The following is a 26,770-nucleotide window of genomic DNA, read 5'->3' on the forward strand; positions in this document are numbered from 1 at the left end:
TACTAAGCACAGCTGAGGCTTTCTTTAAGAAATGCTAAACTTGGCAATTTGATGTATTAAGAGATCATAAGGGGCTTTGTCTTTGGAGAGTAAATCTAGGTCTTACCTATGCTTGAAAAGTTTTAGGAATTTCTCAGCTATAGTATTTTTCTGTAGATCAGCTCTTGCTTATTAATAGTTAACATGCTGTTATGGGACATGTATTAACTAATATGCGCAGTGTAGTTTAGAAATGAGCCTTTTCACTTCCCCCCTATTTATATGTTATAAAAAAGATGAATAATGGTTTGAATTAAATGTTAAAAAGAGGAGTTTTAAACTTGGAGCTTTTTGTTTAAGAAAAGTTGTCATGTTCAAAGAAGTGCTTGCATGATAAAATTTTCAGTGCTTTTGTTTCCATTTTTACCTAACTTAGAATTTTTGCACTGTGATTGAAGACCAAGCACCAGTGTGTAGCCAGAGTTACAGAACAGTCCTGATTCTACAAAGTGCAGCTCAGTAGTCTTGAGAAGATGTTGCAAATAATAATAATCAGAATTTTTAGTCACTTCTAACTAGATCTTTGTAAGTCGAATCCAGGATTTGTTTCTGGAACATTACTTTCATTCCACGGGTGGATGTGGAGTCTCTAGGAAAATCTGAATAACAAAAGGATAATTGGACATCTGCTGATAAGCAAGTATCATCTTATTGAGAAAGTGGTTAAGAATTAAAACCTAAAGCAATATCTATGGGCAATATTAAATTGATAAGGAACTGATTGCTCTAGGCACTATAGTAGTTATACTGTATTGGTGGGATAATGGCATGTTTCTATTTATGAGAACTAGATACTTTTATACAAAATCAATTATTTTATGTTCTGCTTAAGATTGACTTTTGGTCTAATTCCAGATTTTAAATCAAATGACTAAACTCACCTTTGTAATTAATGTTCTGTTCCCCCCCTGCAAATTGTCATCAGTATGTTTATTTTTATTAGAACTGCATTGCCAAGGCCAGTTAAATTTCAGAGATCTGTTATTTTATTGTTGGTTTGAAACAACTGGTTTTTAGTAACTTTGGGAGTTTGTAAAATGATTTTAGGGAGCTCTGGGCAGAAGAATAATAAAAGTTCTCAATTGGGGAGAACTTTTATAAAAGTTGCTTTTCTTCTCCTGGTGTTTGAAAGCCTGAGAAATATCAGCCAAACTATTTTTACTGCTATTTTATTATTATTAGCTGATCATTGAATTTTTTTTACAGTGGACCAACTACATTCATGGGTGGCAGGATCGATGGGTAGTTTTGAAAAGCAACACACTCAGTTATTATAAGTCTGAAGATGAAACTGAATATGGCTGCAGAGGCTCTATCTGTCTGAGCAAGGCTGTGATTACAGTAAGTGCTACTTCAGTATTGCTATATTTTCATGTTTTGGAGTGTTACATATTTGTAGGCTAATGCCTGGTGAAAATTAATATGCATATGGCAAATAAGTTTTGTTAGGTCATTTATTATTAAGTTAGTGATATTGGTACAACACTGTGGAGCATAGCAATGAGTTACTAATAAGAAAACAAGCTGCTCTCATTTGAGAGTGCAGTAAGCAGCTTTTAATCTCTGTTATCTTAGAGGTTTCTGTGGGTAGGGATACAGTTTGCTTCTGGAGGAGGCAGAATTTTTCCAAGGGTCAGCCTAAGACCCTGGACCAACCTCGCAAGGGAGGCAGCATCCATTGCAGTCCTTACAATTTGCACTAGAAAGAGAGGGTAGTGTTTCTTTGACTGTGCTTTCCAAACATGAGTCTGTACAACATTTCCAAAAGAAAATGTTCTAATATGTATTTCCTTCTCTGAAGTGTGGTGCTGTTTTTTGCCTAATGCTGAAAGATGCAGTATTATGCTGGTAAGAATAAAGAGCCTACATGTAAGTAAAATATCATAAAAATGAGTTTACCTTAGAAGATAAAGAAAAAAACCACTTTTTGTAGCTTTCAGAATTATGTATTAGTTATAAATAATGCTTGCCAAAAAGCATGCTGTAGCTTTTCTGTGTTAGTGTTAGTACAGTTATTTGATGTGGGGGAGGGGGAAGCTGGACTTCTGTGTAGCACATAAATTCCTAGAGCAGTGGTGTTAAATCTTACTATCCACCAAATGTTTTGCTTTCAAACTGAATCGAGGATGGCAAAGAAATTTCCTTTTCTTATTAATATTCAGCTTATAAATAGAATTTTTAAAAATACATTTTGGTTTGGGAAGAAAAGACTGGATTGATTACATCAACTATATGTGTTTTGGAAAAAAAGATTGAGAAGAGAAAGCAGACTTATACATTTAGATATGACAGGTATTGCAGTTACTAAAAAATGAAAACAGATTACCTTATTTAAAGCTCTTTTTAAAACTACTTAAACTTTTACATCTTGCTCAAGATTTTACTTATTCAGGAATATATGGTACATACAACAGCATCTAAAGTGCTCATTTAAGTGTACTTCTGGTGGTCTGTAGAGATACCAGCCTTTGATCAGGACTTCTAAAAAGGTGTCTCATTCACTAGTAAGAGGTTTAACATGCCAACCAGGCAGAGACAGGAAGGTGGTGACAAGGAGGTAGATCAAGGATTGTCTAGAAGTATGTTGTAGAGCAAATCTCGGCAGCTTGAGTTCTGGTTTTGATGGCAGAGATTATAGTGATGCTGATATTTTCTGGAATGTTTTGGTATATTGCACTTCGTGAAGAGAAGTTGGTGAGCCTATCTTTTGACTAGGAAGTATGTAACACAAACTTCGTGTCGATAGCTTTTTTCCTCTCTTCTATCTGGTGCTTGTTATGTCCGGTAACTTGGAGTTACACTAGAGGTGACTACCTATACAGAAAGAGTTCAAAAAGCTTATGTTCCAACTTAAATTTGAGCTTTTATTCAGGTAGGATTCATGCCTGCCATGTTTTAATCCAGGGTCATCTTTTTACTTTCTGTATTACTGATGTAGAAAAACTTTGATTTCTAATTTGATTGCATTGTAGTTATTGCAACTTGGTTTATGCTATGATTTTCCTGTTTTGATTATACTGAGATAATGCATACTCATTAAAATATTAATGGAAATATGATATTGGCTATTAGGCTTTTAGAACATGTTGTTATTGTGTTGTAAAGAGATGTTTAGACAGTTCTGTGGAAATGCCTAGACTGGGATTAATGAATACAGTTTGCATAATGGAGATATTTTTAGTTAATTAGTTTCCAGAAACAGTAATTGGAAAGAACTGTTGCTTAATGAAGGCAGTAATGATGTTTTAATTAATATTCAAGTTGCAAGCCATTCCCCTTCAGAATGGACTTCTGAAAGGGTAGGTTTCTTGAGTATTTATTGCTTGTGGATATCAAGAGCTTGGGACAGACAAGAAGTTAGAAAATGGAAGTCTGCCTGAGACAGACAGCCTAGTGAATTGTCTTAGCTTATTTTTCTAAATAACAATAAATTGCTGTTGAGAAGAACTTAATAAATCTTCATGTTATATGTTAGGGATGGAATAAATGTGTTTTAGCTCTGGTTTACCAAAAGAACAAGAACACTATATACATGAGAGTTAAACTGGCAGTTTCCAGTTTTAACCTTCTCATTTTCTTATACTGTTGGAAGAAAGAGACAGTTCTTTCCAGTAGTCAACTGCTAATAATAATAATAAAAGTCCCCACTTCTTAAAAGATACTGGTAGTTGAACAACTCTTCTTCCTCTGTCTTGCAGGGTTTCTGGTTTATTTATAGTATGATGCTGGCCACCATTAATAATTGGGCACTTGTGTACAGATATCTTAAATAGATGGACAAGTTAACATGCTTTATGTGTTTGTCAATTTAAACAGGTACAGAAGCTTCCTGTGAGAAGTTTTTTCACAGAAACTTTAAGCTCTACAAATATTAAAGTTGTGTATTTTTAAGTGAAGGTAATGGCAGTACTAAAAAAATATTCTTAGTAGTATTGTTTAAAGCACTTTTTGCATGAAGAATCATGTTTTGAAAAATAGATTTTAAAAAAATAACTGTTAATAGTGCACTGGTGTCTTACGCTTCATACTTTCAAATTGTATAAAATATTTCGGAAGCAGTTGGAGAAGTAGTGTATAGAAGTGGATCCACTTGGATTAATGTTGGTAAACTTTGGAATAGCTTTTTCTAGCTACTGCTCTAAACATTTTGATCTTGCTAACAGACCTGCTTATGATAAAAGAATTATGTCATTGTGACTTTTTATCTACTGATAGGTTTGATTCTGTCAGCTTCTAGTTAAGTTGAATGTGAACCAATAGCTTTTAGTTGGTGAAAACTTTCATTAAAAAAGCCAAGCTATAAATCCATGCCCTGGGCAGAAATACTGTAGCAGTAAATTTGTAATAATTGCTAATTGCATGGGGAAATAGTTTCCAACCTCAGACAGTTGGAAACAAATCTGGTTTAGTATGAAGTAATGAGCATTTAATTTTCTGTAACTTGATAAAGCGCTTTCTCAGCCTTAATTGCTACTAAAAAGATGACTTGAAAAAACTAAGACATAAAATACAAGCCCTAACTAGACAGGGGTTTAATTAGGACACAAGACAATTAGTAATTTTAGGCTTTGGTGTGTGCCTTAAATAATGGAATAGTTATATCCAGATTGGTGGAAAATCTTGGCTAAATGGGAGAGAAATCAGAATGGAGGTTCTTACACAGTGCATCCAAAAAACCCTACAGAGATAAGTATGGTCAGGAATGCATACTCATGTGTAAAAGGCCAGAGGTGATTGTATTCTGGAGAGGAAAATGCCAAAGAGCAACAGAAGAGTGAGGGAGAGAAAGAGTTGATGTCTAGGGTATAATGAGATGGGGTTGGTGTTACAGAGGTAGGCAGAAGTTGCTTGGAACACTGGGATTCTCCTGGACAATTATTTTTATCATTCACATACTCTGTACAAACTTGTATATTAATCTTTCAGTCCTTGAGTTATCTGAACCAGAAATGGATGGGTTGATGTTCAAAGTGAAAATGTCAGAATGTTGTCCTGTTTTCATCAAAGTGCTGTAGAGTGCTAATATCCATGGCAAACAAAAAGCAATTATGTGTCTGGGTGGAGAAATGGAAGAATGCTTCCTTAGTATGTATTGAGGAAATAGAAGTGGGAAAATACATTCATATCAGCTTAAGTGAGACTGTTAATCATTATGGAATTCTTTGTCATAATATGAACAAGATCAATAGTGTGTATTAAATAACCAAATATTTTAGGTTTACTTAATATTGCTGAAGAATTCAGCTTTAGTACTTGAATACAATCATTGGTTACCACACACTTGAAATTGGGGTTGTATTCCAACAGTACTTCTGTCAACTTTTTATTATCAATTAGAATATCATTCCCTCACTTGACTTCTTTATTAAAAGAATTAAGTTTTAACAGTATTCATGATTTGACATCTACTTCAGGATCATAATTCCTGCCCATGGGTTATATCTGAGCATTTTCATGCTGTGGAACACTTATCACAGATGCTATACCAAACCTTAAATAATTCCACTGTTTGCATTTGGTGTTAAAGCTATGGTTATATACCTCAGCAATTTTTTCTGTGATATTTGCTATCCTTATTCCTGCTCAATCTGAATTTCTATGAATCTTCCTAAGATTGATTTATTGTTAGTGGATACAGCTTGTTTGTATGTCACCCCCTTTCAGGGTTGTAGTGTTTCTCAACAGTCCTGCTAGGCAACCTGCAGTTATTTGATTTGTATTGTGATAGCCATTAATGACGTTTTTAATATCTCTACTGAGGATTTGTGTAATACCATACCTCACTTCCTGATAGCATTCCAGAAATGCTAAGTAAAAGGGTCAGAATATTTTTCTTTATATCTACTAATATGCAGCTGCACCAGGCCATCTCCTGTTTTGCTGCTTCCTAAAGTTGCTAACTCTTCAGCTTTTCACTTCTGTTCATACCGTGGTGGTTTGACCCCCTGCTGAAAGCCAGGTGCCCACCAAAGCTGCTCTATCACTCCCCTCTTGAACTGGATGGGGGAGAGAAAATAGAATGAAAGGCTCATGGGTTGAGATAAGGACAAGGGAGATCGCTCAGCAATTACCATCACAGGCAAAACAGACTCCACTTGGGGAAATTAGTTTATTACCATTCAAATCAGGATAAAACCCCCACCCCCCTTCTTCCTGGGCTTAATTTAATTCTTGATTTCTCTATCTCCTCCTCCCAAGTGGTGCAGGGGAATAGGAGTTGCAGTCAGTTCATCACGTGTCTCTGCTGCAGCTTCTTTCTTCCCACTCTTGCCCTGCTCCAGTATGGGGTCCCTCCCACGGGATACAGTTCTCCATGAACTTTTCCAATGCAAGTCCATCCCACAGGCTGCAGTTCTTCACACACTGCTCCAGCATGGGTCTCTTCCACAGGGTGTAGTCCTTCAAGAATGGACTGCTCCAGCATGGGTCCCCACAGGTCCTGACAGTAAACCTGTTTCAGTGTGGGCTTTGCACATGTCACGGCTTCCTTTGGGCATCCACCTGCTCTGGCATGAGGTCCTCCATGGGCTGCAGGTGGATATCTGCTCTGCCATAGACCTCCATGGGGTGCAGGGGGGGACAGCCTACCTCACCATGGTCTTCACCATGGGCTGCAGGGGAATCTGATCTAGTGCCTGGAGCACCACCTCCCCTCCTCCTTCACTGACCTTGTGTTGTGGTTTAACCCTGGCTGGCAACCAAGTATCATGCAGACGCTTGCTCACTCCCCCTCACCTGGAGGGATGGGGAGGAGAATCAGAAAGCAATATAAAACTCAAGGGTTGAGATAAGAACAATTTAATAGTTAAAGCAAAGCAAGGAATTAATTCACTACTTTCCATTGGCAGGCAGGTGCTCAGCCATCCCCAGGAAAGCAGGGCTCCATCATGTGCAATGGTTACTTGGGAAGACAAACACCATAATGCCAAATGTCCCTCCTTCCCCCAGTTTCCATACTCAGCATGATACCATATGGTATGGAATACCCCTTTGGCTAGTTTGGGTCAGCTGTCTTGGCTGTGCCCCCTCCCAATTTTCCGTGTTCCCCCTGCCTGGCAGGGCCCACAGAACTGAAAAGTCCTTGACTTAGTTTAAACATTACCTAGGAACAACTGAAAACATCAGTGTCCTATCACCATTGTTCTCACACCAAATCCAAACCACAGCACTATACTAACTACTAAGAAGAAAATTAACTCTATCCCAGCTGAAACCAGGACAGTTCTTTATATAAATACATGGATATCATTCCCTTAGTCTATGGACCATCCCTCTAAAATCCATTGAGTTCAATTACTCCATGATATTAGGCTCAATCTCTTATAACAGCCTTTCTGGGCAAGGAGGACAGTATGAGGTGTTGGACTGTTCCATTTTGAAGCCAGTTCTAATCCTATTATGGCTGTGTTGATTTGGTTTCACCAGACGGTCTTTGTTGGTGTGGCAGTTGAAGAAAAAATGAAGTTCAAATCTAAAGATAGTAGAAATGGATGCCACAAGATTATCCAGTCTCTCTGGGGCGTGGGTTCAAATTCTGCCATCATCACCAAAGACTAGATACAGCATTATGTAACAATTAACATCACTTAATTTATTGACTGTTTTCACCCAAAAACAAATCCCCTTGAGGCACACATCTATCTTCTCACACTACCCACCAAGTGCTCCCAGGCCCTTGAGCAAAAACAGTCCCACAAATGGGTTTGCCTTTGCCTGAATGTTTTTCCAAGCATATTTATAAGGTGCACTACAGGAGTTTTATCCCCCTCTACAGTATACAAAAGCTTTGATTGGGCAAGACCAGCTCAGCTGGCAGAACCTCTGGTATTAACCAACCAGGTAGCCTTTGCTAGATGTTTCTCTCAATGTTTGAAAGTTCCACCACCCATTGCTTTCAGTGTAGACTTCAACAGTCTGTTACATCATTCAGTTTTCCCAGAGGCTGGTGCATGATAGGGAATGTAATATACCCACTCAATGCCATGCTCATTGGCCTAGGTGTCTATGAGACTGTTCTGGAAATTAGTTCCATTGTCTGACTCCATTCTTTCTGGGGTGCCATGTGGCCACAAGACCTGTCTTTCAAGGCCCAGGATAGTGTTCTGGGCAGTGGCATGGGGCAGAGTATGTTTCCAGCCATCTGGTGGTTGCTTCCACCACTGTAAGCACATGGCACTTGCCTTGGTGGGTCTGTGGGAGTGTGATACAGTCAATTTGCCAAGCCTCCCCATATTTATATTTCAGCCATCATCCTGCATACCACAGAAGCTTTAACTGTTTGGCTTGCTTAATTGCAGCACATTTCCCATTAATGGATTACCTGTGTGGTAGTGTCCATGGTTAAGTCCACCCCTTGATCTCAGGCTCATCATCTATATGTTGCATTTCTTCCTTGATGACCTGATGTGTGTCATGGGCCCACTGAGCTAAAAATAATTCACCTTTATGTTGCCAATCCAAATCTACTTGAGCCGCTTCAATCTTGGCTGCTTGATATACCTGCTGGCTGTTTAAATGTTCCTCAGTGGCTTGACTCTTGGGTACATGAGCATCTACGTGATGTACCTTTACAACCAAGTTCTCCACCTGGGCAGCAATATCTTGCCATAATGCAGCAGCCCAGATAGGTTTACCTCTGTGTTGCCAATTACTTTGCTTCCATTGCCGTAACCACCCCCACAGGGCATTTGCCACCATCCATGAGTCAGTATAGAAGTAAAGTATTGGCCACCTTTCTTGTTCAGGAACATCTAAGCCAGCTGGATAGCTTTCACCTCTGCAAACTGACTCAATTTACCTTCTCCTTCAGCAGATTCTGCAACTTGTTGTAGGGGACTCCATACAGCCGCCTTCCACCTCTGATGCTTTCCTACAATATGACAGGACCCATCAGTAAACAAGGCATATTGCTTACCATGTTCTGGCAGTTCATTATACAATGGGGCTTCTTCAGCATGTGTCACCTCTTCCTGTGATAGCATCCCAAAATCTTTGCCTTCTGGCCAATCCATAATAATTTCCCAAATTCCTGAACGATTGGGATTCCCTATCTGAGCTCGTTGTGTGATCAGTGTGACTCACTCACTCCATGTAGCATCAGTTGCATGTGTAGAGGAGACCTTCCCTTTAAACATCCAGCCCAGCACTGGTAACCGGGGGGCCAAGAGGAGCTGTGCTTCAGTACCAATCACTTTTAAAGTGGCTTGAACTCCTTCATAAGCTGCCAATATCTCTTTTTCAGTTGGAGTATAGTAGGCCTCAGATCCTCCGTATCCCCAACTCCAAAAGCCCAAGGGGTCGACCTTGAGTCTCCCCTGGTGCTTTCTGCCAGAGGTTCCAGGTTGGGCCATTCTCCCCGGCTGCAGTGTAGAGCACATTCTTTACATCTTGCCCAGTCCAAACTGGCCCAAGACCTACTGCTTGAACTATCTCCTGTTTAATTTGTTCAAAGTCTTGTCCCTGCTCAGGGCCCCATTTAAAATCATTCTTCTTTTGGGTCACATGATAAAGAGGGCTTACAATCATGCTGTAATTTGGAATGTGCATTCTCCAAAAACTGATGACACCTAAGAAAGCCTGAGTTACTTTCTCATTAGTTGGTGGAGACATCGCTGCTATTTTGTTGATCACATCCACTGGGATTTCACGACGTCCATCTTGCCATTATATTCCCCAAAACTTGATCACCTGTGCAGGTCCCTTGACTTTACTCTGTTTTATGGCAAAATCAGCTTTTAGAAGGTTTTGGATAATTTTCTCCCCTTTCTCAAAACTTCTGCTGTATTGCCCCATATGATGATGTCATCAATGTATTGCAGATGTTCTGGAGCTCCACCCTTCTCCAGTGTGGCCTGGATCAGTCCATGGCAGATGGTAGGGCTGTGTTTCCACCCCTGGGGCAGTTGATTCCAGGTGTATTGGACACCCCTCCAAGTTACAGCAAACTGTGGCCTGCACTCTGCAGCCAAAGGGATCGGGAAAAATGCATTTGCAGTATAATAGTGACATACCACTTGGCTGCCTTTGATTCCAGTTCATATTGAAGTTCTAGCATGTCTAGTATGGCAGCACTTGATGGTGGCATGACTTCATTCAGGCCATGGTAGTCCACTGTTAGTCTCCATTCTCCATTAGATTTTTTCACTGGCCATATGGGGCTGTTAAAGGGTGAATAGGTTCTGCTGATCACTCCTTGGTTCTCTAGTTGTCAAATCAGCTCCTGGATGGGAATCAGGTAGTCTCAGTTGGTGCGGTATTGCTGCCGGTGTACTGTGGTAGTAGCAATTGGCACCTGCTGTTCCTCAACTTTTAGTAACCCCACCACAAATGGGTCTTCTGAAAGACCAGGCAAGGTAGAAAGCTGCTTAATTTCCTGTTTCCAGGGCAGCTATACCAAAAGCCCACTGATACCCTTTCGGATCCTTGAAATACCCTCTCCTGAGGCAGTCTCTGCCAAGGATACATGGAGCTTCTGGGCCAGTCACAATGGGATGTTTTTGCCATTCATTTGCAGTCAAGCTTATTTCAGCTTATTACAGTCAGCTGTTGTGATCCCCCTGTCACTCCAGAAATAGTGATTGGCTCTGCACCTTCATAGCTTGATGGCATTTAAGTACACTGTCCACCTGTATCTACTAAAGCTTTATATTCCTGTGGGTCTGATGTGCCAGGCCATCGGATCCATGCAGTCCAATAAACCTGGTTATCCCTGTCCTCCACCTGGCTGGAGGCAGAGTCCCTCTAATCCTGGTCTAGGGACTCTGCACTAGCACGGCTAGTGGTGTGAAACAGATGTAGCATGGAGTGGTTTCCCTCACTTATTTATGCCTTGCCAGAATGGGTTAGAATTCCTTTTCACAGGATCAAGAGTAATGTTAGCCCTATCTATCACTGACTGGAAAATTGTCCTTTGGAGAGTAGAGCAGCAACTTTCTTGGAAGACTCCTTATTTGTGATTGTTTTTCCTTGTAGTTCACACACTCGTGCCTCCAGGACTGAGGTAGGTTTTCTATCCTGACGTACGGAATTAGACTCTATAACTCAAAAGTTATAAAGTAGGTATGTTTATTGCGTGCAGATGCACGGGGGATCGCTCCTCCACAAGTGTGCATGCCCAAAGTGACGAACCATCTCACATTTATACAATAAAACAAATGAATATTCAATTAACGCCTATACATATTCGTTACCTAAACCCCGCTTCCTATGTTAATTAGCTTATCAGTCCTTTGCCTGGAATGTGGTGGTCTTGCAGGTTTGTAGGTGATTCATGTCCTTGTGACCATCTGAACTTCTCCAGCAAGAAGACTTAGCACTCCCTTCCTCTAGATAACATTGAAATGTCTCTCATCCTTTTCTCATCCTTTTTATAAATAGCCCCTTTGTCAGAGGAAGAAGGGTAGGTGTCTCCTCAAGGCTGTGTGGCTATGTGACCAGACACCACACCCATGACCAGTCACCATACCCACATTCCTTGAGCAGACATATACAATCACGATCGATGTCCATTGTCCCCATTTCACACTATTTCTCCATATCAATCCCACCTCCTCATGTCCTCTCCATGGTCTTGCAGATAAAACCACAGGGTACCTCGTGGTGTGTATTTTCTATATTCTCCCCTCCAAACAGAAGGACGTCTACAGTTGATAGCTGAGATGTGAGTCTGTTTTGGTGGAGAGTCAGACCTATCCTTGTTAAGATGGTGGACCAGTTTCTCTACAGCTGAGATGATGGAGGGAGGTAGAGACACTATCTTTATAGTTTCGGAGCTGATGAATTGCTTCATCCACTGTTGGTGGTGCAGTGTCTGACCAACCCTTAGTGCCAATGAGTTGGCATACACTGATGGTGTGCTCTGTATCAATTTCCACCACACAGGTAGTGTGCATTGGACTTCATCAGGATCTATGGGTGACTGTGGATCATTCAGGTTATAATAGATCATCTCTTTCACAGCTAATTCTCTCAAGTACTGAATACCCTTCTCTATTGCAGTCCACTTGGTTGGGTGACATGTAATATCCTCCTTGTAGGGATACCTTTCCTTCATGCTTGACAGAAGTCACTTCCAGAGGCTGATGGCTTGTGTTCCTTTTCCAATTTCCCTGTCAATGCCCCCTTCTTTAGCAAGTGATCCCAGCTGCTTGGCTTCCCTACCCTCCAAGTCTATACTATGAGCCCCGTTATCCCAGCATCAAAGCAACCAGGTGATAGTGTGTTCACCTGTTTGAAGGGCATAATCTTTCCCCATATCCCACAGTTCACTCAGAGATAGGGATTGGGAGGTTACCTCTTATTTGCTTTCTTCATCTTGTTCCTGTGATGGGCCTGCTGCTTCATTCTCTTTTACCAAGTGAGTTGCTTTCCGTTTCCATTTCTTTTTATCTACAGGGGCCACTGACACCAGTCGGTCTTCTGCATCACTCATTTTCAGGAGCTAAAGTAGCTAGAATGCCTGCCACAGGGGCTAGCTGCAGTGCTGGCTGTGGGGGCTGGAGTAGGGGCCGCAGGGGCCACTGAGCCTGCCACAGGAGCTGGAGCGCCTGCAGCAGGTGCCGCAGGGGCTGGAGCAGTAGTTACAGTTTGTTGCTTAAAATTTCACCAGATCCGGGACACAAAGACTGAATTCAATATTCCTATCACTAGGCTCAGAACTGATACTATGAAGCTGCCATCGGACCAAATATACTCAGACCCTCCGAAAATCCTAATTGTTTCATTAATTAGCCCTGAGGGGAAGGTGCAGACCCCACCCATAGGCTGACTCTCTGGGAAAACAAAGCCAAAGGTACAGTTGGCATTCCCCCACAGGGGCCACCAGACACACAGAGGTGACAACACTGAGTGCACAGACCAGATTAGTTTCAGAACCAATGAGCCCATCATACTATAGATTAATACTATATAGTAAAACACTAAAATAACTTTAGCTTATGTAAACAAACAACACAAAAGGGAGCACATACTGTAAATAAACAAGACAATTCAACCCTGGGATAATGGGCAGCAAATTCAAAAACAGATAAGCCAGCATTGTAGCTAATTACTAATAATTTAATACAACGAATACTGCAGACAATACTGTCTGATTAGATCTGTCATTATCTCAGCCCTTCAAGCCTCACATTGGGTGCCAAAAAGGACTGTCATGGTTTAACCCTGGCTGGCAACCAAGCACCATGCAGCCGCTTGTTCACTGCCCCCCACACAGAGGGGTGGGGAGGAGAATCAGAAAGGAATGTAAAACTCAAGGGTTAAGATAAGAACAATTTAATAATTTAAACAGAATAAAGAGATAAGAACAATAATAATAACAGTAATAACAATTAGAATTGAAAGGTGTGGGAAAAGGGTAAAATCCAAATGAAAAGGGTAAAAGGAAACCAAGTGATGCACAGTAGAACTGCTCAGCACCCACCGACCAATGCCCAGCCAGTCCCAGAGCAACGATCCCCCCTAGCTAACCCTCCAAGTTTATATACCAAGCATGACATCCCATGGTATGGAATACCTCTTTGGCTGGTTCAGGTCAGCTGACCTGGCTGTGTCCCCTCCCACTCTTTTGTGCCCCTCCAGCCCTCTGGCTGGTGGGGCCCAAGAAACCACAAAGTCCTTGACTTAGTATAAACATTACCCAGCAACAACTAAAAACATTAGTGTGGTTATCAACATTGTTCTCACATCATAGCCAAAACACAGCACTGTACTAGCTACTAAGAAGAAATCTAACTCCATCCCAGCTGAAACCAGGGCACCATATCTCATTACGTATGATAAACAGCAAAGTATAATGCTTTCTTTAAGTTGTTCTACCTGACAGTTAGATCTAGTACACTTAATGATATTTAAAAAACCCTTGCAAAATTAAATTAATGAATTTGGAAGTATAAGCATTAAAGTCATTAAAGCCAAGTGTCTTCAAAAATAACTCGTAGAGGAAAAAAGGATCTTTATGCACCTTTATAATTGCATTGGGTGTATGTGGCAAGGGTGGGAGCTGCAGGGCAGCCTCTGTGGGGAGAAGTTGGAGCTGCTGTGCGTTGGACACAGCCAGTTCCAGATGGCTCCAGCAGACCCACTACAGGACACAACTGAGCCCCTCAGCCATTGTGGTGGTGACTTGGGGCAAACAGTTATGAAAGAAAAATTGCCGTGCAGCAGTGTGAGAAGAGTGAATAAGAAAAGTGAGAAACAGCCCTGCGGTGAGAGCAGGAGGAGATGCGTGCTCCATGCACTGAGCAGAGATCCCCTGGAGGAGACCACTTCGCAGCAGGCATTTCCCTGCAGCCTCTGGGAGAGGGACCACACTGCAGCCTGTGTAGGACCCCGCACAGCAGCAGTGCAGGAGCAGGCTGGAAACTAGGACCATGCGTGGCAATCAGCTGAGGGGAATGTGCTCGAGCTTGTCTAGACAACAATTAACATGATGAGGCAGGTTTGCAGAGCACAGGGGAGTGGGAGAGGGATGGCGCCAAGGAAAGGTAACACCTTGCTGTTAATTGCTGGTAGTTAACCACCAATCAGGGATTGCCTAGGATGCAAGGCTTAGCTTCAAGGACCAATCTGTTTAAAACGCGCAGCTTCTGAAAGTGTATAAAAACTCGTGCTTCTGTACAATAAATTGACATTTGCTTGCATCAAGCTGCGTCCCGTCTCTTCATTCGCCACACAGCAGCTGGATATGCTCTGAAGAAGGCTGCAGCCTGTTGATGTGAATAAGCTGTAAATAATATGGTCAAGTTTGTATTCATAAACCAATATTCATTTTAATGCATAAATAAGCTTGTAATTGTATAGCGACAAAGGGGTTAAAATGTCTGAAAGATCATATATAGACTGTTCTGGCAAGAAAGTTGCAAATCTCTGAAAGGGGAGCTGTCCTCCTTATCTGCAAAGCAAGCTGCCCTACCAAGGAGATAACGGGACAGCAGGATGGCCTTGAGTAAAATTAACAAGGAGTATTGTAAAAACCCCGGGAAAGATTTCTACAAGTCTGCCAACTCATCACTTTTGAGAACTAAGGTGAAAAGTACACCATGAGGAAGACCTACGGCCTTCCTCCCATAGACCACTGCCCACATTCTAAAGACCCCGGCCCACAATTTTTGGAAGAATCTGCGCAAGTGTGAAGGGCTGATAAGCTAATTAGCATACGAAGCGAGGGTAGGCGGGTTCAGGTGATGAATATGTATAGGCGTTAATGGAATATTCATTGTTTCATTATATAAATATAAGATAATCTGCCCCTCTGGGTGTGTACGATTGGTGGAAGGATCCCCCGTACACCCGGCGCCGACAATAAAGAATACTTAATCACTAAGAAATTCTGAAGACGTTCTTTGAAACACTGTGGAGAGCCAATGCTGGAGCAGGTTTATTCTGAAGGGCTGCAGCCATGGAGAACCATGTTGGAGCAGTGGAAAAATGTGAGGAAGGAGTGGTAGAGTTGAAGTGTTATGAACTGACTGCAACCCCCCATCCCCCTGCACCCGTGTGTTTTGTTTTGTCTTTGTTTCTCACCATCCAACTCTATTTTTAATTGGCAATAAATTAAAAAAATAATTTTTACCAAGTTGTCTGCTTTGCCCATGTTGGCAATTGGTAAGTGATCTCCCTGTCTTTATCTTGACCTACAGCTTTTCGTCTTATTCTTTCCCCCTGTACAGTTGAGGAGGGAGAGTGACAGAGTGGCTGGGTAGGGGTCTAGAAGCCAGCTAGGGTATACCTGCTGCAATAACCTAGAGTTATTCTGAAGCAGAGGCAGGATTCTGCTGCATGTACTTCAACTTTGGGGAAGGAAGAGATCTCTAAAGGAAAAATACAGTGATGATGCTTGTTCTAGAGGAAATAATGTTAAGGGAGGATGCAACGAGTAGACCATTTAGATAAGCAATGTTCAGGCTGTGCTCTGAAAATGAGCAGTGACCCCAGAAAGAAATACACTAACTTGACTAAATACTTCTCCTTAGTATTTAATAGGGCACAGGAGACCATGTCTGTAGACCTATCTTGTCTGGTAAAATTCTTACCAAGCATAGTATTAATTGGTAAAACACAGATAGCTTTTTTCCCTTAAGAGAATTTTGTAAAACCTAGTTAAAGCAAAAGGCATTGCTTTACAAAATACCTTTTCTAAAGCAATGATTTCTCACAATTTTGCAGTAGTTCTATTGGAGGAAATAAAATGGGTAGTACTTAATATTTGCTTTCATTGTAAAATTACTCTTTTATTAATATAGTTCTCATGACATCCTATGGCTGTGATAACAGTCCACAGAAAAGTAAATAATCTGGTGTTCTAGCAGGATGCATGTGAAAATTAGCATTAGAAGTTTCATGGAATATGGCTTAAATATGACTGGAATTTAGAAATTGAAGAATTATAATCAGCAGCTGAACAGACTTGCATATTTAGCTGTGGGCAAAATCAATGTGCAGCTATACTAAATTTTTCTTAAATTTGTATTAAAAAGACTTCTTGGTGTTATAAATTGAGACCACAACGGATCATAATCCAATTAAAATTTTATTAATTATAGCAAGTAGAATATGAGCAAAACCAGCGCTGGACGACAGGGGAGTCTGCGCTCCGCCAACTGCCGTCCTGAGCAGTTCAAACAGTCCCTTTTTATACATCTTTACTCCCGTGTTCATGAGGTAGTGGAGGTACTCTGCGCATGCTTCAGTTGTTGTTAGGGGGTCGTTTTCTGCCTCCTGGTGGTCGTTGAGGCCGAAGTAAGAAGTCTTCCTCCTTTGTCCCATAGTTGACCCCTCACTCATATGTCCTTATATGGGGTTGTTTGTCCTGTTTCTGTCGGTTCCTGGACATCTGGCGGTTATCTTATCTTGCACAAGCGGTATCTGGTTTAGTTGATTGCGGTTATCCTATCTTACACAAGCGGTGTCTGGTGGCTGTTTGCATAAGCGATTTCATATCTTTTGTTGCCTAACCTTTACATTGGGCTTAACATAAATCTTAATAAACAATACCCTAGTCCATAGTTTCTTACATTGGCATCAAAAACCCCAATAAAAACTGGTATGTCAAAGCTTCAGGGATAAGTAGTTTTGTACTGCTGAATTAGGTGAGCACAATGTTTGTCTTCACTTGGTTTGTATATGTTATTACAGTGTATAACACTGGTGTATTGTAAGCTGCAGTTATCTTCATAGCAGTATGTAGTATTGTTTTGTTAATAACTGTGAACCGGTGGACCTAGGATAGATAACAGCCTGTCTTTTATGCTAGTGCTCTTCCTGCCTGAGCATGCTAAAGAATCGTGATTCTTGTTTTATGTAGGCCTGTATTGTTTGTCTTGTGTCCTAGTACCCTGCTTGGTATTTTCTTAATAATAATAAAAAAACCTTCAAAAAACTTCACTGTAGATAAGTTTTAGTTCTGCAATGGGAATAGCAGCACAAGCACATTTAATAGTTGCGATGTACAGGCTAGAGTCAGATCTGCTATGAACTGCCCTGGCTTTCCTCTGTAGAGAAAAGAAGAAATACCATTTAGAGTAGTGAGACTGATTTAGCAAGCCAAAGTTTCTTCAAGCATCTCCCCTGAGTACTCTTGAAGGTTATAAAGAATATAAAATCACTTAAGGCAAATCACACAGGGAGGTTTAAGCACTCAAACCAGTATTTTTCAAGCAGATACTGGTCTGAAGCTTGTTTCATGAATACCTCAGGCTTGAGAGCTGTATAGCAGGAAGGATTTTGTGGCAATGCAGTCAGCTATGACTCATGAGACCTGAGCTGGCTATGGACTTCCTCAGTAACTGTAGCCAAGTAAATGTTTCTTCATGTAAACCACCTGTTTACAATTTAAGATCTAGTATCAGTTGGTTTTATACAGAAAAATCTGGGACACTTGAATACTTGCAATTGCCTTTATTTCAGCAGGATTCTTTGCAGGTGCCTTGGAATAAAGCTTTGGGAGGCATACAGAAAGGATATTTGGTGATGCCAGAGGCCTATTTTCTTGCAGCGTATTCTTGCATGAAATTATGATTTAGCTTTTTTTCTTTGGAACGTTGGCTCTAGAAGAAGCCCTTAGCACGTACACAGGCTGCCTCTGTCACAGACTCAGTCTGCCAAACTCATCTTTGAAAACTCTATAAAGGCTTTCAGGTGCTCCTATTCACAGTGTCATGTCAGTCCAGGTTTTTTTCCCCAGTGTCCTCAATTTGTGTATGCTACTTGAGGCTGCTGAGTGTAGAGGGATTTTTAAAGGACCGAGGACATATGTTACCATTGTCTGGGTTGGACAACCCAGGCCTGTTAGTTGAGGCTGCAGAGCAGTTTTAAGTAGTTCTGGGAACAAGCAGTGTGAGAAAGAAAACAAGCTATGCACAAACAAGAAGCCAGGTGCAGAGCAAGCCCTGGGAACCGCGGAATCAACACACTCTCATCGGCACACTGATCAGGCGCCTGCAGCATGCTCACCGATCAGCGACACGGACGCCCACGTGACCAGAAATGGAGGAGGGGGCCTGGAAATCAGGACCAATCAGTTAGCTGAAAGGAATGTGCTCGAGCTTGTAGGCCACAAACCCTGGGAGGACAAGGAATGTGAATAGATAACAATCAACAGGGTGAGTCATGCCGAGAAAAGATAAGGGAATGAGGAACAGATTCGGCCAAGGAGAAGTAACACCTTGCTGTTAATTGATGACTGTAAAAACTTATTTAAAGTGTCCTTTGTTTGTAGTTAACCACCAATCAGGGATTGCCTAGTATGTAAGGCTTAGCTTAAAGAACCAATCTGTTTAGAGGCGCAGCTTCTGAAAACATATATAAACTCGTGTTTGTGTACAATAAATCGATATTTGCTTGCATCAAGCAGCGTCCTGTCTCTCCATTGCAGCACAGAAACATTTATCCAATCACCTGTGTGTAAAGTTGTGTGAGGGGTCGGTTTAAGTTATAAATATGACCTGTTTGTTTAATAAAGTGAGCACGGCATGGAGCCATATTGGTGTGATTGTTGTGACTTAGCCGACTCTCCACGGGGGACCCTCTTGGGCTGAGGGGTGGGGGTGTTAGGAAAAAGCAGCTGAAGTTCTCCAACCTGCTTTAGGTCCCGAGGGTAGGTAGATCAGTGACTCCTATTTTTTTCCCCTTCCCTGTGTGACTAAACATTCCTCTCTTTCTTGCCTTGTCTTGTTTGTGAAAGGGCAGTAGGGACATATCCTGGTGTCAGCAAAATGTCTTAGCTTGTTACACTTGAAAATCATGGGGTTTCCTGCAATGTCTTGTCAGGTGGCTGCTTAAGAACTATGCCATTTTATAATCCCTTCTGAACAAATGGAGGGAATTGAACACTAAGCTAGAAACAGCAAACTTCAGATAAAAGGAGATCTAAATGAAATATGAGAGCTACAGGAAGAAAGTAAAGGGAAGAGAAATAGAAAAACTTGAAGCAAGTGTAAGGAGAGGCTCAAACTAGTCTGAGGAGGATGTTAGAAGAATAAAGGAAAGACCTGAGAAATGGTGAATAATGTTTTCTGGTCTCTGTTAGATGCACCTACAGAAAACAATAAAAGCATTTATAGCAAGAGGGAAACCAAGGAAGTTTGTCTAGAGCTTAGTGGGGAGTGATTTGAAGAATCAGTCAGCAATATGTAGGCGAGCAGAGGTTATCTTTATTCGGCAGCGCTGGGTGCGTGGGGGATCACTCCACCAAAGTCATGCACACCGAGGGGGCTTTTCAGTCCCCCCTTTATACAGGCTACTCATACCTATTCATTAGTTTTCCAAGAAATTGTTTACATATTCCTTACAATTCTGAGAATTCATTTACATATCTCGTGCCTGCGCAATGTCCTTGAGGAGTTGTCTCTACGCAGACTCTATTCCTTAGCAGTCATGTTTAAAGTCCGTCTTCGCCACATTGCATGTACAACAGGAATCTAAGACCAAATGTCCCTTCTAAAGATAACCAACCCAAGGACTTAGCAGTCTGTGCATCCGTCATGTGGCAATAAGGGCCCTTGGACATTTCCCAACTCTTAACTAAACAGGTGCGTCATCCTTTACATAAGTGGTACAGCATTCACTATTCAATATTGAAACTGTGTAAGTTTTAGGGAGCCAGATGAATGTAAAAAGGCTGTGTGGAATCAGTAGTACTGCAGGCTTTTAAGATTAATTTTGGCAAGTCTTTCTAACTGCATAGCATGTAATTGCTTTTAACTCTTCCCAAAGGACCTTGGAGAGAGAGATCGAGCAGAGGAATACTGTCATAGCAGGATAAACTGATAGCCAGTTCTTGTGCACTTGATATTTTTTGGGGGGTGATTTTTCGGACAGTCTTCTATTGTTGTAGGTACATATTCCCCACCACATGGCTAAAGGAGGTCCTGGCAGAGAAATGGCTGGGAACAGGCTTATAAGACTACCACATTGATGTGGCAGGCTTGCTACCCTAAAGCGGGTAAACAACTTTCTCATATATAGTAATAATAATGTAGTAAATACAGTTTGAAAAAGAAGGGCTTAGACTTGATGTCCCTTATATCCTTATGTTTTGCGGTTCAGTAAAGGCAAAGCAGCATATGTAACCAATTTTGAAAGTTGTTTGAAAAGAATTGAGACAGTTGGGTATTAAGGGAATTGGTAGCTGTGGTTGATTCACTTGATTGTCAGCTTTGTCAGTTGTTGGTTGGTGGGTTTTATTTCCTGTGGGACGCTTAAATTTCTTTAAATTTTACTTTGGTTAAGATGCTTGACCAAATATGTGAAGCTATTAAAAAAAAAAAGTGAAGCTTCAAGTACTTCTGTTAAACTCTTCCTAGCTCACTTTTTATTTGCTAGTTGGCTTCTGTTGTACTTCTCTTCCTCCTTAGTATATATAAACAAGAAAGATTGTGTATTATGTATAAGCAGCTTCTGGTTTCCAGATCCTTAGAAAATAATTCTCACTGATATTGATCTATTGTGCATGACATGACAAATAAGACTTGCTTTTAGTTTTTTTTGTGGAGTGTTTCACGAGTAATCCACAGTGCTTTAGTTGTCTGCAAGATGAATGTATTTACAGAGCAGTTATGTTGTAAAGGATATTAACATGTATAGTCTTGTCTTTGGCATCAGGAATCAATATTTATGGTCTTTCAGATAGCATCATTTGCCTTAACCTTAGAGCCTGTTATCTTCCTATGGTTACTAGTACGTGTAACTTTTCTTTGTATTCAAAAAGGTGTTCAGTTATACCTGTGTTAGGTTTCATTAAGAATAGTTTTCAGTGAGGGCGGGGGGGGGGGGGGGGAGGAAGTTGTACCGTGTTGGATGTTTGCTAGGGAGTAACTTTGAACTGACAGTGTCACAGTACAGATTAGATGATTGTTTTGTTCCCTTGTACTTTCCTTACCAGCTTCACTGTAATGCTAGTAACAGCTTTTTTAGTATTTGAAGAATGTGAACTGAAAGTTAGATGCATTTGAGTGTTGATATGGGGAGAGATTGCATGTTGCTCCCAATTATCTGACAGTCCTGTCTTAATGAAGATAGTTGAGGCCGAGGGTGCCACATCTTCCTTTAGTTGCTTGCCTTCCTTGTCATTTTGCTATAGTCTGCTTTTATGGTTTCTATCTTGGTGTTTTTTTGCTACAATGTATGCATTCCTTCCATCTAAAACCAATATTGATAGCAATAACCTTAATTTCTCTTTCCTGCTTTGAAATTAAAAAATAAAGGTATATTTTCCTGGCTGTGTCCACTAGTTATTTTACCAAAGGATTCCTTTGGAAGTATGAAGGTTTGGTCAATGTTTGTGTGGAACTTCTTTCTGACAATTTTGTTTAAGAATGTACTAAACAGGCTTTTCTGTTTCAGAAGACTGGCATTTCTCTTTATGGAAGTGTGTTAGCTCATTGAGACAGCTACATAAAATGGAGTTTAGAATCTAGGATGAATTCAAGGCAATATCAATCAGGTTTTTTAATTACAGTATTTTAGAGTGTGAGATATTATTGATCACATTGATGATTTTAATTATTCTTACACTTTTCTTTCACAGCCCCATGACTTTGATGAATGCAGATTTGATATTAGTGTAAACGATAGTGTTTGGTACCTCCGAGCTCAGGATCCAGACCACAGGCAACAGTGGGTAGATGCAATAGAACAACACAAGGTATATTTTTTTTCTGATCTCCTTTCTTCCTCATTAGATCTGTGTAGAAAAATGAAGCTGGGTTAATTAACATTGATAATATACAACTGTGGGTTGGCTTCAGGGGTGGTGGGTTGGCCGATGTAGATAAGGTGCAGCTGTGGCTGGTTCTGTTAAGTGGTTGGGCAGCCAATGAAGAGGGAGCAGACGTCCTGGAAGAGGAGAGATTAGGAGAAGGTAGCAGAGGGACTGGCGTGAAGGGTATGTTGGTATGAGATGGTAAAAGACCTTGTTGCAGCTTGATAGTTTTGAGAGTGCTGTGACAGATTTGGTGGTGCTTGTGGAGAGTTGTAAGCTTCACTGTACAGTCAGTCATTAAAGAAGGTATTTATGACAGATAAAAGCTGCAAGATTGAAATGATATGTTAAATATGTTCTAAAGGAATGGATTTCTTATCCTTCATATAGAAGAGTTTAGAGAACTAGGAGCTAACAACTGTGAAGCTTTCTCTAGCTCTCTAGTTTGAAAAAGAAAAAGCTTGCATTATGTTTGAGTGACTATTTAATGGTTTTGGCCATCTTCTCTTACTGATTGAATTGGTTTTTATCTATGTATCCTAGATGTTAAACTTGTTAAACTTAGAGTCCATTCTCCTAGGTTATCATTCTGGGTTTTAGGCTCATCTCTTTCATCACTTTGTTGCTTTTACTGTATCTGACTACTGGCTTTTGTCTCCTTGTCTTTTAAGACCCTACTGTTTATCAGCATTTTGGTTCAGCTTTCCTGATCTATGCCTTATCTCTTCCTATGAACTCTCTTACTTTCATTTTACCTAAAGGGCTTGGAAGTCAGGTATTCTTAAAGTATGTAGCACACAAACTCAACACCTTGGAGCAGCGTCTATCTTGCATCTGAAAACATAGGTACTGTAGTTAAGACAACTGCATCTGGGTTATACAGGTAGAATCATAGAATATCTCAAGTTGGAAGGGACCCATAAGGACCATAGAGTCCAACTCCCTGCTCCTCGCAGGACTATCTAAAACAAATCATTTGACTAAGAGCATCATCCAGACACTCCCTGAACTCTGACAGGCTTGGTGCTGTGACCGCTTCCCTAGGGAGCCTGTTCCAGCGACCGACCACCCTCTCAGTGAAGAACCTTTTCCTAATGTCCAATCTGACCTTCCCCTGATGCAGCTTCATTCTGTTCCATGTGTCCTATTGCTGGTCGCCAGAGAGAGGAGATCGGCACCTCCCCCTCCACTTGCCCCCCTTGAGGAAGCTGTAGACTGCGAAGAGGTTACTCCTCAGCCTTCTCTTCTCCAAGCTGAACAAGCCAAGTGACCTCAGCTGTTCCTCCTAAGTCTCATCCTCGAGATCTTTCACCATCTTGGTCACCCTCCTCTGGATGCACTCTAAGAGTTTGTTGTCCTTATTTTGAGGCACCCAAAACTGCACACAGTACTTGAAGCGGCACCGCACCAGTGCAGTGTAGAGTGGGACAATCACCTCCCTTGACTGGCTAGCTATGCTGTGCTTGATGCACCCCAGGGCATGGTTGGCCCTCTTGGATGCCAGGGCACACAGTTGACTCATATTCAACATGTTATCAACCCAAACCCCCAGATCTCTTTCCGTGGGGTTATTCTCCAGCCTCTCATCCCCTAATTTGTACGCATAACTAGGATTACCCCATCCCAAGTGGAGAATCCAGCACTTGCTCTTGTTAAATTTCACACGGTTGGTGATTGCCCAGCTCTCTAGTCTATCCAGCTCTCTCTCTAAGGCCTTTCTACCCTTGAGGGAGACCACAGCTCCTCCTAGTTTAGTGTCATTGGCAAACTTACTTAATGTACATTTGATTCCTGCATCCAGTTAATTTATAAAAGCATTAAAGAGCAGTGGCCCTAAAATTGAGCCCTGGGGAACCCCACTGGTGACTGGTTATCAGCCTGATGTAAACCCATTTACTATAACTCTTTGAGCACAACCCATCAGCCAATTGTTCCCCCACTGTATTATGGACTTGTCTAGCTGTGTGCTGGACACTTTGTCCAGAAGGATACTGTGAGAGACAGTATCAAAAACTTTGCTAAAATCTAAACCCAATACATCTACTGGCTTCCCTTGGTCAACTTGATGGGTGACCTTGTCATAAAAGGAAATTAAGTTGGTTAAACAGGACCTTCCCCTCATGAACCTGTGTTGCCTTTGACCAATGCCTGCATTGTCTCTCAAGTGTTTTTCACTAACTCCCAGAATAATCTTCTCCATAATTTTACCAGGCACTGAAGTGAGACTGACAGGCCTGTAATTACCAGGGTCTTCCTTCTTACCCTTCTTGAAAATTGGGGCAATATTTGCCAGCTTTCAGTTGATTGGGACCTCTCCAGACTCCCAAAACCATTGAAAAATAACGGAGAGAGGCCCTGCAATGACATCAGCCAATTACTTCAGTACCCTGGGATGAATCCCATCGGGCCCCATAGACTTATGCACATCCAGCTGGAGCAGCAAGTCTCAAACAAGTTCAGAATCAGCTGGGAGTTTATCATCCCTCCAGTCACCATCTTCCAACACAGGGCTCCGGGGGTCCCAGGGCCCATCATCACTGGTGTTAAAGACAAAGGCGAAGAAGGCATTAAACATCTCTGCCTATGTCCCTATTTGTGAGGTGACCAACCTCATCAAGTAATGGACCAATGTTATCTCTGATCTTCCTTTTGCTGTTAACATATTTTAAAAAAGCCCTTTTTTGATGTCCTTCACAGTGCTGTCCAGCTTGAACTCTAATTGAGCTTTGGCCACACCAATTTTCTCCCTACAGTGGCTACTACAGTCTCTGTAGTCCTTGCCTGTCCTTGTTTCCAATGTCTGTACACTTTCCTTTTCCACCTAAATTCTAGGAGATCCCTGTGCAGCCAAGCCAGCCTTCTTCCCTGCTTGCTTGACTTCCCACACTTTGGAATTGCCTGCTCCTGTGCTCTTAAGAGATGGCTTTTAAAAAGTGACCAGCATTCATGGACCCCAATACCTTCAAAAGCAAGTTCCCAGGGGACTTTACTAACTAGCTCCTTCAGCAGCCCAAATGCTGCTCTTCCCATAACTGGGGTCCAAGTTTTGCTGGCAGTTTTTTTCCTATCGCTAACAATATGAAAAACAACTACTTCATGGTCACTGTGACCAAGACAGCCACCAATCACCCCTTTGCCCATGAGTCCCTCTCTGTTTACAAGCAACAGATAGATGTAGAAGGGCACCTTTCCCTTGTTGGCTCCCTTAGTACCTGCACCGAGAAGTTATCTTCAGTGTGCTTCTGGAATTTCCTGGACTTGTTTGTGCCTGCTGTATGTTATTCCCAGTTGATGTCTGGGAAGTTAAAATCGCCTATAAGGACAACAGCGGCTGATCTAGAGATATCCCTTAATTCCTTGTAGAATAAATCATATGTGTTAGAGGAAAAGCAAGTAAAAGTGATATCCAAGTAGGTACATATTTTTACCTTGATTTTCTAGAAGTATTGTTTATATAATTACTATATGTAATTAGGAATGTTCACTTTTTATTGTACAGTCCTTACAATCAGCATTAGATGGTCTTTATATTTAAAGTGCTGTCTTTTGGTAATGGTCCTCTTAAAAATGAATCTATTTCAATTATAGTATTATTCCATTTATAGTTTGGCATTTTGCATTAACTTTGATACAGAGGTAACATTAAAACATAGAAAATCAAGTTTCAAAACCAGGATTCTTTTCTGTAGTCCAGTGAAAAAATATTAAGTTAATCATGGAGTGTTTTTGAGATAAAAATACTGCAATTTTTTTTTTACTCTTGCTGTACCTCAGAACTGTCTTAAGAGGATACACTGAATAAGTTGCCATGTTACACATCTGTAGAGCTGGCATTTCAAAAACTGCTTTACATACATGGGGGTCTTGCATGGGGTGACGGGGTTGTGGAATTTAACCCTGGGCTGAAGTTAGGTTGGTGAATGATTTAGCTAGTGAACTGTACAACTTAACTGGAAGTCTGGCTGAGCAGAAATGCAGGCTGGGTCATTGCATGCTACCATAAAGGAAAGAACAAGGAAAATACCTGTATCCTGTTCTTGAACTCTGCATGACCTCAAAGGGGAGTCTTTCTCATGCTGTTCTTTCCTTCTTCTAAGGCTGTCCTTAACTGTTGCCAAGTTCTGAGCTGGAAAAATTCTGGAACCACCTATTTATAATATGGAAGTATTGGGTGGTAATAGTTTGCCAATGTATGTGTAAATTTGGAATTTTTTCTGTGTCACTTGCAAAAAAAAAACAACCCAAAATCTTGCATGCATCACCACTAAATTTTCTTTTCCTGCTTTACTTGTCAGCCATTATCATGAGATGTCTGATTTTTATTTTTCAGTTTGGTATTTTCGGTAAACTTAAGTCACCTTATTCAACCTCCTTTTCAGATCATTAATGAGCGTGACTTCTAGCATTCCAAAAATGACCTCCTTTTGTGGAAAAGCTTGATTAATTATGCAGGTTTTCCACTTGAAAAAAGGCTGCTTTGAATATTTATTTTGGTTTGGACAGTTTAAACTTTCATAGTTTGCAGGAATTTGG

At 41.1% G+C, this 26,770-nt stretch overlaps 1 protein-coding gene and 1 long non-coding RNA gene across 12 annotated transcripts in view; one reads left to right on the forward strand and one right to left on the reverse strand.

Annotated features, from left to right (window-relative positions):
* The window catches only part of LOC130141856 (ceramide transfer protein-like), a 96,383-nt gene that overhangs the window by 3,038 nt on the left and 66,575 nt on the right, over window positions 1-26,770 (forward strand). For 7 of the 10 annotated variants that reach the window (XR_008819202.1, XR_008819200.1, XR_008819204.1 and 4 more), the window contains exons 2-3: window positions 1,246-1,380; window positions 22,064-22,180. Coding sequence is in view for 6 of the 10 variants with exons in the window: in XM_056323081.1 (XP_056179056.1) it covers window positions 1,246-1,380; window positions 22,064-22,180 (252 nt within the window). In the remaining 4 variants the exon portion in view is untranslated. Of the gene's footprint in view, window positions 1-1,245; window positions 1,381-1,840; window positions 1,909-22,063; window positions 22,181-26,770 lie in introns of those variants that run through there. The other 3 variants (XM_056323084.1, XM_056323082.1, XM_056323083.1) reach the window with 3 other exon arrangements.
* LOC130141859 (uncharacterized) overlaps window positions 16,555-26,770 on the reverse strand; it is a 136,936-nt gene continuing 126,720 nt past the window's right edge. The window contains exons 1-2 of one of the 2 annotated variants that reach the window (XR_008819207.1): window positions 18,490-19,233; window positions 16,555-16,902 (exon numbers count right to left, since the gene is read on the reverse strand). This is a non-coding gene — a long non-coding RNA (uncharacterized LOC130141859). Of the gene's footprint in view, window positions 16,903-18,489; window positions 19,234-26,770 lie in introns of those variants that run through there. The other variant, XR_008819206.1, reaches the window with a different exon arrangement.

Source organism: Falco biarmicus, chromosome W, assembly GCF_023638135.1.
Source record: "Falco biarmicus isolate bFalBia1 chromosome W, bFalBia1.pri, whole genome shotgun sequence".
Classification (NCBI taxonomy): Eukaryota; Metazoa; Chordata; class Aves; order Falconiformes; family Falconidae; genus Falco; species Falco biarmicus.